The sequence below is a fragment of the Aythya fuligula genome, chromosome 5 (genome assembly GCF_009819795.1).
Source record: "Aythya fuligula isolate bAytFul2 chromosome 5, bAytFul2.pri, whole genome shotgun sequence".
Lineage (NCBI taxonomy): Eukaryota > Metazoa > Chordata > Aves > Anseriformes > Anatidae > Aythya > Aythya fuligula.
Window position 1 is genome coordinate 52,090,328 of NC_045563.1, and position 11,024 is coordinate 52,101,351.

At 41.2% G+C, this 11,024-nt stretch overlaps 1 protein-coding gene across 1 annotated transcript in view; it reads left to right on the forward strand.

The window, feature by feature from the left end:
- Nucleotides 1–9,633, forward strand: part of EXT2 (exostosin glycosyltransferase 2) — a 69,645-nt gene extending 60,012 nt beyond the window's left edge. Inside the window, exons 12-14 of the mRNA XM_032188183.1 lie at nt 366–494; nt 1,665–1,747; nt 6,859–9,633. Coding sequence (XP_032044074.1) covers nt 366–494; nt 1,665–1,747; nt 6,859–6,997 — 351 coding nt within the window. The 3' untranslated portion in view covers nt 6,998–9,633. The remainder of the gene's footprint in view (nt 1–365; nt 495–1,664; nt 1,748–6,858) is intronic.
- Nucleotides 9,634–11,024: the final 1,391 nt, after the last annotated feature.

Consider the following 11,024-nt stretch of genomic DNA (forward strand, 5'->3'; position numbering starts at 1 on the left):
CTGTGGAAACAAGCAAAATAACTTACCTTCAGGAACTTACAGAAGAACAGTCAGTTTGCATGACCACAAAGTACATAGTGTATTTGGCAATTAATGTGGCTATGGAGCTAGGCATTTAGGAAACAAACAAACAAAACCCACAACAATTGTAAAGAAATCCGTGTACTGGTCAGGAATGGAATAATTTTGCACTTAAGCACCCAAAAATGATTCTCTTGTCTGCTAGAGAAGACCATCTGAAGGCAGTGTCAGTTGGCCTGTAATCCATCCTTAGCTGCCTGCTGTTCAGTGACTGAAACATTTAAAAGTCTTAAAATTACTGTATCTGTATTTAAAAATTCTCTTCTTCTCCATCTGTCATGCAGTATTTCAACTATCTTTACACATACAAAATGCCTGGAGACATCAAGAATTGGGTGGATGCTCATATGAACTGTGAAGATATTGCCATGAATTTCCTAGTGGCAAATGTCACCGGCAAATCGGTCATTAAGGTAGGACTTCTCTGCAGTTTAGCTTTACAAAGTTTAAAAACACTTGCATGTTCTCGTAAATTCAGTAGTCTTGAATATATTATTTCATCTTCTCTCTTCTCTCATTTACCTCTGGTATTGTGTCTCATTCTTCCATAGTAGCAAGTCCCTTTTATAGTAAAACTTCTGTGCTAACTAGGAACACAGAATTTTTTTATGCCATTTGCTTCTGGTGGTTATTTTAAACAACTAGATGAAGTATGAAGAAGGTAATTTAAATGATAGCCACACCAACATACATGTATTTTAACTATTTGAGATGACTTAAGGAAAGAAATAGCCAACTGTCTACAGCTCTCTCTGTCGTGGACTGGCAACAGCTGATTTATAGGAATGTTAATTGCAAGAATGTTAATTGCAAGATCAGCTTTAAATGAACTTTTTATCCCTGAATTAATTTCCTGACATGTTTCGACACGTTTTCAAGTCTGGACATTCACTCTGTACATTCATTTCAAAATGTGTCAACTTGGAATGAGATTTAGAGGCCACCAGGCGTTACTTCAATTAGCAGGGTCCACTTTCCCATCTGTCCATCATCATTTACTGGGACTGGTGGCTGCACTTCCTAAAAAAGTCTTTAGAAGATAAAGTGTGTGTTTTTGCTGAAAAAGGTTTTGAGCTGTACGAGGGCACAGGCAGAGTAATTTGGCACCTCTGTGCGATTCGGAGAGCCTTGCAGAGTTTGCCAGTCAGCTATTAACTGGAGTGAGCAAAAGAGCGCCTGTTGGATTAACGTTACGGTGAAGTATGGGAAGCTATATTTCATCGCTGTTATGGCTGCAAGAACAAATGGTGTTTATACAGGGACCTTGGCAGTGAGAAAACAGTCATTAAACAGGAATTAAGGAGCTTGTCATCGCCACTTCTTTTCAGTTACAGAAGGAAAAACCCCTCCAAGCCGTTTTTATTGGGCCCCTGTGAATTTTGCAGTCAGCCGGGCCAGATGGAGCTGAATGGAGGAATGAAGTGGCTTTTTTTTTTTTTTTTAAACAACCCCCCCACCCCCCCTTGGTGAGACAGCTCAGTTTACACTGCAGGCATGTTCAGAGGTATTGTGCTGCTCTCTGTGCAAGGAGATTAATGTCCCTTCTGTTGATATTTGATGGTATCTGGCGTGCCTTTGTGCAGGTGACCCCACGAAAGAAGTTCAAATGTCCAGAATGCACAGCAATCGATGGGTTATCACTGGACCAGACACACATGGTAGAAAGGTGAGTGACCACCCTTTATTTCTCTGATTGCCTTTTTCTGAGTGCTAGAATTTTATTCTGTGTCTCATTAAATTAGGATCAAAATGTTCACTTAAATATAAATGCTCATAAAATAAAATGCTTGTTTTTTTTTTTTTTAATGCTCTTGAATAAAAATGCTCATTTAAACATAAGTGATTATATTTCTCTAAAATAGTAATTTTGAAAGAATGTCTCATGGATTTGATCATTTAATCAACATAAGTCATTCCCACAAAGGATGATGTGACAACAAAAAGTGGACTACTACAAGAAAGGACTTGAGGAGGGTACCATTTTTAGCAGATTTTGCTGTAAAGCTTATAGGATGTGTGTGAAATTCAGGTGGTTGGCATTATTTTCAATACTGCCACATTTCTGTTCCATGATGGAACTTCAGCTGTAATGAATATGAGATTTATTTATTTTTTAGTCCAGACGGTTGTTAGCTTACCAAAAACTGATTGACTAATAAGGATATTAATAATGCTAGTTGAATGGATGTTTGTACATTGTCATTCTGAATCACTTTGTTTCCATTACTAAAGGGCATTTGCCTGCACAATTGCTTGTGGCACTTCCTAATAATGGCAGCAATACTTTTATGAGAAATTAATTTTGAAATGAAGTATGTATTTGCAAAGAAAAAGTTCAGTGAAATACTGAAGGTCGGTTAACCAAAAGTGTTTCATTCCCTGCTTTACAGTTTAATGGCTTGCTAACATTGACCAAGCACTAAGCTTCCTTTTTCCTTGGCTTCTGAATACATAAAGTGAAGGAAAGTTTGTTCGCTTTCATAAAGCTGTTGGAAACCCTTGTTTGAGAACCCTGAGAATAAGTGTACATAGTAATTATTGGTTGAAATTAACCTAGAACCAATAAAGGCATTTCCCCTTAGGCTTCTTTAGGCTGTAGCATCTCCCCTGCAATCTATGGGAAAAATCATTTGCAGCCATAGAATTGATGGGGTAGGTAAGCAAAGGTAGCTTCCATAGTGCTGTAATGTACCAGCAGAAGAGGTGACAAAGTAAAAACAAACCTGCTGTGCATTTAAAATAGACTGGTTTAATTCTGAACTGAGAGAAATAACATGGATATCTTACCAATTAACATAGTTATGTCTTACCAATGAGCTTTTTTTTTTCTCTCCATCTCTGCAGTACTCAGCAAATTTAAAGTGTTGTATTTATCTCCTGGCCTTTTGCTACAGAAAGGATATTTATGTATTGAAATTTTGTCCAGGGGCTTATTTGTAAGAAGAGTATATAGCTCTATCTGTTTGATGTGTAGACACATTTAACAATACACACAAATACATGGTTTGTCTGGTTGATTTTTAACTGAGCATCGTGCCAGGCATTGAAGAGCATAACCACCAAGGTCAGTGACAAAGTGTTTGAACTGGATGTATAATGAGGCTAGATTAAAAAAAAATAATAATAAAAAAAATAAGTTGGATGTACAAATGTACCCCATGAAGATGGTAAAAATTTCTCTGCAGAAAACTTCTTAAGGAAGGGGCTGGAAGCTCTGTAGATCTTAAATGTTAGCTGAAGGAAGCCCAGGAGGATATTGTTTATCTAGCAATTCAGCACTGGCTTACAGGATGGGCTCCCTGAACCCAGTCGAGCTTTCCGATGATCGTAGTAGTAGCATTACAACACCACGTAGGAATTTCAGTCACGAACTAGGTTCTCATTAAGGTTAGCACTGTAAAAACAGAAGATGAAAAAGTGGTCTTTGCTCCAGAGTGCATTATGATGCGGGGTAAAGGTCATGCTTCCATGTCTCCAGCAATTCTCGTATCCTCGAAGTAAAATATCATTGACAGTTTATTGAGAACACGTTTAAACTGTTGCTTTGCTTCTCCTCTGCAGTTTCTAACAGTGGACATAACTGAGGTGCAAGAAATGCTAGGTAGACTGTGAATCCACATACTTTTTTGTATCCAGCCAAAGCTGTAAATACTGCAGTGGAGTCTGGGTGCAGGAGGGGAAGCTGTGGGCATATACAAGTCAGGTGTTTTCAGGCTTCATTTTGAAGATTGATAATATAAAACCTTCTCACCCCACTTGTGTTAATTATCTACCACTCAACTATTATCTACCTTCAGCATTTTGACACTCAGCAGAGACAACGATGGAAAGATGGTGCAGTGGTATGGTTGAATTGTGCCTCTTATTTTAAGGGATTTATTTTTTTTTTGACCAGTAGTGAAGATATTTACAGCCAGTCATGGGAAAGCCAACCCTGCTATTTGTCCTGCTGTGCAATTTTTCTGAGATAAATAAAAGACTTAAGTCCTCAGGGTTATCGAGCTCCATCATTAAAATACATCAACTAAAGGAAGCTTTGAACCAAGAATCCCCTTCTTGCCCTGGGTTAGCCTTTACATCAGGTCTCAGAAAAAAAACTTTAGAAGGATCTCATAATCCATGTATTTACAGGTGTTGTTTAAGTAGCAACAAGTTTTCTGCCTTTAGCAACTTTGCATCTGGCTCTCAAAAAATTGAGAACTTTATAAGATGCAGCCTAGAGGGCAGCTGTCTATACAGTAAATGTGGCAAGAGGCTGAGCTGCTTCTGCAGCTACACTAACACAGCGTCTTATTTAGGACATGTAAATAAATAGTTGTTGAAGTCAAAACAGGAGGACTTTCCCTTAAGAGGCAAACTGGCCAGGTAACGGTTGACCAGAGGCTGTAGGTGCAGAATTACCCTCCCCAAAAATATTTTAAGGGAGAGGAAGCTGCTTGAGAGACCTTAACAAGAACAAGGCTGATCCAGTCTGTCAGGGGCAACAGGGCTCCCAGTTTCCCAGTTCACACCATCTTAATTCCTTGTTGAGCACAACCGTGTATTGTCAGCAAAGCAAGGAAAAGATGAATAATTTGGGGAAGCAAAGATGCCTCTCTCAGTATGAATTTGCAAAATATCAGCACAACGAAGACAAACACCTACCCTTCGTATATGATGACATGTTTTCTTTTCTTGGCTTCCTACCTCTGCATGTTTAATGTGCTGGATGGCCCTTCTGTTTTATGTGGTCCAAAAGTGGCAAATGCTTTGGCATTTGAGTGATTTAGTTCAGTGCAGGAAATGAAATTTTTGGAAAGGGGCAGCTTTCCTTCGAACACACTTTGTGGTTTATCTGTGACATTTCTTTCATCCAAAAAGCTGCTTCTGATATTTGAATTTGACGTTTCCTGAGGACCAGCTTTTCCAATTCAGCCAGAATGCTTAGAACATGTTTTTTTCCATTTTTTTAACGTTATTTCTTTAACAGCAAAGCGGTTTGTTGATGGTTGAAGGTACTGTACTGCTATGCTTGAATGGTTTTACCACCAGCATAATTTTAGCTGTAGAGGGATCCCATCTTGATATTTTCTCCTGAGACCTCGCCTTTGGTTTAGCAGTGCAGCCTGTGGAGGGAGGAGGTCAGTTGTCTCCTCTCTCCATCCAGCTTTGCCTTTTGCTCTGAGGTGCCGCTGGGTTCGGGCAGCAGGCTGAGACAACAAATTCATTTCGCGCAGGCAGCCCAGCAGCTGTGACATTACAATGCCTTTCAGTCATTACTGGCAGAGGCAGGATTTGAAGCAGTGGAGGAGAAGCCAAATCTCTGTGTTTACCTCCATTAAATATTTTATTCAAATATCGCCCATGAAGTCAATTTCTGACTCCCTTCTCAGGCCAGGAAAGGGCTTGAAATATGACCGTTATAGCTTGAAACAGCTAGGTAGGGATGTGCCATTCTACAGCTTGGGCTCTGTGTTTTTCAGTCATTTACTCCAGTTAAGCAGGGAGCAATAGGATGCTGAGAGGCTGAGGAATTAATTTTGAAAACCAGTTTTGCTGTCCCATCTACTTCAAACGAGTGTTCGGGCCAGCGTTGAGCAGTCCCCATCACAAAACTGTCACACTCGGTTGCTGTGATTGACTGGCTCTGCTCAGGAAAATTATCCTGGAGCCGCAGTGACCCCCTAACCCTTCGAAGGGGTCGGGGAGGGAGTGCAGTGGTTGTGGGGCGAGAGACCTGCTCCGGGACCGCCTGCAGCACAGCAGCCTCTCTAGCCGAGTCAAAGCACTCGTCTCTGTTTTGTTTTCTCTTTTAGTTTCTAAACAGTGGAAGAAACGTGACCCTTTTTCTTGTACCTGTCTCTGGTGTGTTACATCTAAGGGACTGTCATCATGATTCTCGGTGTCTGAAAGCTTTAAGAGCTGCATTATGAAGTAGGGAGTGATTGTGGGCTGAGTGCTGGCCAGGGTGAGATTAGGCACGTTCTGCTTGCCTTGCTTCCACAGGTAGCATGTCTTTCAGTGAAAGAGTTAAAGGAGCACTGGAAGGTTAAACATCTGCTTGCTTGCTTCTTGGAGCACAAGGCTGCTCCCTTCCACAGCACTGCTGACACCCGGGATTATTAAAACCGAAAGAATCGTCAGCGGTCTCATCTTTATGCTAATGGGAGGCCTTACTGCCCAGTATCTCATGATTTAGACAAAATAAGCTAGTTGGTTTTGTTTTATAGTTTTTTATTCAGCTTCACCTTTAAGTTACAGTATAATCAGTGCTACCTATACATTAAGGCATGATTATTTTTTGTGGGAAAAGGCAGAGCTTCTGAAGAGGTCTGGAAAAAAAAAAAAAGAGACTTTTTGTAGAACTTCACTTTCACAAAGGCTTGCATTTTGCAGAGCTGTGGTTATGAGCCAAACTGACCCAAGAGCGGCCCTTTAAGAGACATGTTGGCAGTTAATCTGTTCTGGTTTACAGCATGTACATCGCTCTAAGAATGACTGGAATTCTAGGGGGAGGGAGAGGAGCAGCTTTGACCTCCATGTGCACATGTGCTGCTGCCGGCATCCCCTTGCTCTTCTCCGTGATTAAACGGATAAATCAAAGAACACCAGCTCCTTTTCAGTTCTCTCTGCAATGAGGCTCTCTTTTTTATTGAGTAGTAGGCAGCATGGCTGAAATACCTCCAAGCACACGAGGGGAGGTTACGGCATTGTTTTCCTACTGGTTGTGTTGGTGTGGGAGCTGGTAGCCAGCCTGGTTATTGTGGTTCTTAATCACGCTGCTTTCCCTCTCACCAGATCTGAATGCATCAATAAGTTTGCCTCTGTCTTCGGGACCATGCCCCTGAAAGTGGTGGAGCACCGAGCTGACCCCGTCCTGTACAAAGATGACTTTCCTGAGAAACTGAAGAGCTTTCCCAATATCGGCAGCTTGTAACGGCAGCTGTGACACAAACCTGAGTGCTGAAAACACCGGTGGAAAAGGTGCTAAGAGGAACATGAGGCCCTGAAGAAAAAAAAAAAAACAAAAACAAAAACGCTAGGGTGGGTTACACCCACGGGAAACAGGAACTAATGTTGTATTTTAGTATGTTGTCTTACCTTTATATTGCACAAAGGTGGAACGGAAAGCTGAACAACTGACTCTCTGTTGCTCACAGAGGATTGATTATATTCATGCGTCCTACCAGAAATGTCAGACACTTCTCCCCAAAGGAGGCTGTGCGCCTGGGAGAATAAGACTGAATATTGCTCTCTGTGGCATGAGTGACCTCTTCTATCGAATGTCCTGCAGTCCTCTGATTCTCTAAGCATCCATACATTTGAAACAACTGCCTGGATTGTGTAGGTGCTCTCTTTCAGGAGGAGCTTATTTCCTGGGTTATTGGTGGGCCTGCAACTTTTGAGCTTAATTGTAGGCTTAATTGAATACCAAACCTGTTTTTCTGCATGGTGGGACAAATATTAATTTTTTTATACAAAATCTGTGTTTATCACGTGGTTTAAAGGACAAACCATTTTGTGTTACTTATTTTTTATGTGAATTGAGACAGACAGCAGCTGGGAGGATGGTCTTCTTAATGCAGAGAGACCTGCAGGATGCAGCTCCAAATGCTGCAGCCCTTCTCTCCGCGTAAATCTCAGGTTTTCTGCTGCGTCCATGCAAGAGACCAGGACTGTGTTAAAGCGAGTATTTCACAGAGAAGTATCTTTCATGTTTGCTTTTCATTAGCAAAACAGAACAGCCAGGTAACAACTCTACATCATAGCCATACATTGGAACGGCAGCTGTGAAGGCAAGTTTTAACATCTGAATCCTCTTCAGCAAGCAGCGTGTTGTAGTACTGACTTGTAAAAACCTTCAATTTACAGAAACTCCCAGTTAAAGCTTTGATGTGCAGGGATATGTGTACACACAAGACACTAACACACACTTGCAAACTCCTGTAAATTACTGTTGGAAAAACTGCTGGGTCTTAGCTTGTGATTTAACTAAGGAACCCATTGCTACAGGCTGCCACTGAAACATGCTGCTTAGGAAAGCTTTTGGAGAAGCTTTACATTTCTGAAAAGCATTGGAATTGTTTCTCAATACTGAAATTAACCTGAATTAGAAAATTAAATGCAGCAATAACAGAAATAAAATTGCTTGGACCATTACCTCTTGTCCTTTGATATTAAAGATGATTCCACGTTGGGCTGAGAAAAGAATCTCTTTTTCAGCTCCACTGATAAAACGTCTGTTACCAGATAAGGGTGATTTGGCTGTCTTTTGAAACCTCCCTTGCTGCCAGTTACAGGGATATCCTCCTCGATGGGCTGTTTTTCTGCTCTGCTATGAGCAGCCTTATTCCTCAGATTTTGCCAAACCCCAAACAATAGGACAAGTGTTAGGCATCACAGTTCACCCCCTCTCCTAAGCTGGATAGGCAGCAATGACAGAAACCAAATGAAAGTCAGGCTAGAAACAGGAAACATCTGCTCCTATTTGTCTCACCCCCACTAAGACTTTATCTTATTGCCCAACGCAGTGGATGTGCTGTGAATGAAAATCATATTGGAACAATAGCTCTGAGGGGATGCTTCACTTCATAACTCCCCTGGGATGTGCCTGTAAACTGTATCGTCCGAAACTCTGGGAACGTTTAATTACTAGTAAATGCTTTTCACTGTAGTCTTTGTTTCATTCCGAATTTGCTGTGGGAGAGGGTGTAAGGGAGCTAGGAGGACAGCTTTTGCAGTGACAAAAACTGCTTCAGCACAGTGGGTATGACAAGATCGAGGAAGGTTTGTTGCTTGCTATTTCTCCTTTGCAGTGTCGTTTGTTCATTCACGTGAATCTTCCAAATCTTTCTGTTGCTTTATGCCCTGGTGCTTGGGCATCAAGAGAAGCTCAGCACATTTATTCTATGAAAGTGTAGCGGTCACTTGAATTTTAGCCTTTCTTTTGGGGCTGATATAGTTTGGCAATATAACTGAGTTGTCGCATCTTCCTTACACAAAGTTGTGAAGCTGCTCTGATTTCTTGCTTTTTTCTCAGTAAAGCCAGAAATCCACATTTTGCCTGGCATTTTAAAAGACTTGGAGGATTTCAAATGGTTGGTGGATTATTTTCAGGTGCGGACAGCCTAACCAGCCCTCCTAAACCGGTCTATGGTCTCCAGTCAGTAAAAGGCACCAGGTCCTTGTGTCTGCATCCCGGAGTGTCTGAGTGGGTTCCCCTTCCTCAAAATGCCAAGTGACCTGTATCAGTCGTGTTTTACCTTTTAGCACTTTACTTTCATAGCCCTGTCTCACTTACATGGTAATTTTTCTCTGTGCCATAGAGAAAAATGGGCAGTTGACTGGTTTAAAAATAAATAAATAAATAAAATAAAATGGCTTGCTTCCCCACTACATTTATATTTGTTTTGGTTTTGTTGGTTCAAAATCTGTAAAGGTAAGATGTATCTGTATGACTGATTTGGAATGGTTTTGTTGTCAGTCGCTAAATTAAGACCATTGTTAACTTTTCATTGTATATATGTTATCAAAAGAGTTTAACATTGGTATATTAAAAGGTAAATCCAAGGATCATTTGTTGTATTTCACTTTCTGAGCTGCGCTGGTATATGGAAAAGCATCAGGAAAGATGACTGCATTTACAAGGAGAATTGCAATGACAGGCTGTTTTGCTACATAAATCTCTGTTAAACTCAAATATCCACAATGTACTTCAGCAAGACCTGTCCATATTTTGCCTTGCCTACTCGTTCTTCCCTACACTGAAAGCTCCATAACAAGTGTCTGGCACCTTGCGTACTTACCACAGGTAGAGAGAGCATCTTTGCATCAGGAAAGATCTCAAAAGGGTTAATTTGTACTGCAGAGATCTCCTGTCCATCCCTTTCATGTGGAAGCTACTGCCACAACTCTTCAGCACAACACGGGAAAAAAACTGAAAGTGACAGTGCTGATGAGAAAGTGGATTTTAAATGCCTTACTGAGAGAGAAGACAGAGCAAGTATGATTATTTTCATCACTCTTAAAGAGTTGCAAGTTTAATTTTTGCTAAGACTGCTGCAAAGTATGTTTATAAACTGATATATAGCTCCAAATGTGCCTTACAGGGAGTTCTTGCAATCACGGAGAGTTTCTTCCACATACTTAAAGCAAAAAAATATTTTGCAAAGTCATCTTAGATGACTACTATAAACTGAGCTGGTCCACTTGCTAACTTCAGGCTGTTCTGGAACAGTTGAGCAGAATAAAAACTAGAGAAATGTTCCACCTATATTGACTTTTAAAAAAATTTTAGGACCCAAAACTTTGTTCCTGTCAAAACCAACCAGAAACCTTGAACGCAGAGTTTGGATCTTTCTGTAGCACCTGAAAGGTATCCAATTAGCAGGTGGGCACTTCCACCCTCCTGAAAAAAATATATATATATTTATGTTTATATATATATAGAGAGAGAGAGAGAGCGCATTTGTTCAGCAGAACGATCATCTGGAACGCTTTTGCTTTGCTGTTGAGTTGTGGATCTGTTGTTTGTGTGTCGTGCTGTGTGATCAAATATATGTAGGATAGCCTAACTTCTTTTTCTGGTTCTTGCCACTGCTGTTCCTGAGCAGGGCAACAAACTGAGTACCCCAGTCGTCCTGCTTGGATAAACCAGCATCGTACCTGTTGCTGCAGATGAGCAAATGGAGAGGAGCTGTGTGGGTGAAAACAGGATTGAACAGCAGCATCCTAAGCCCGTGTTTTGGCAGAACAGCCATGCTTTGGAGTCTTGGGTAGCTCAGTACCAGGGCAGAGGACTGCTGGCCTTGACTTTCAGTGCCGGCGTGCTGCAGCCTGTCCTGGCTTGAAGCCATTTAGAGACATTCCTGGTGCACTCTGTGTAATTTCAGCCTGATGGAAATGGCTGTAATGCAGTCCCACCTCTGCTGATCTTCAGGATTGCCCTGTCTGCAGCTTCTTGT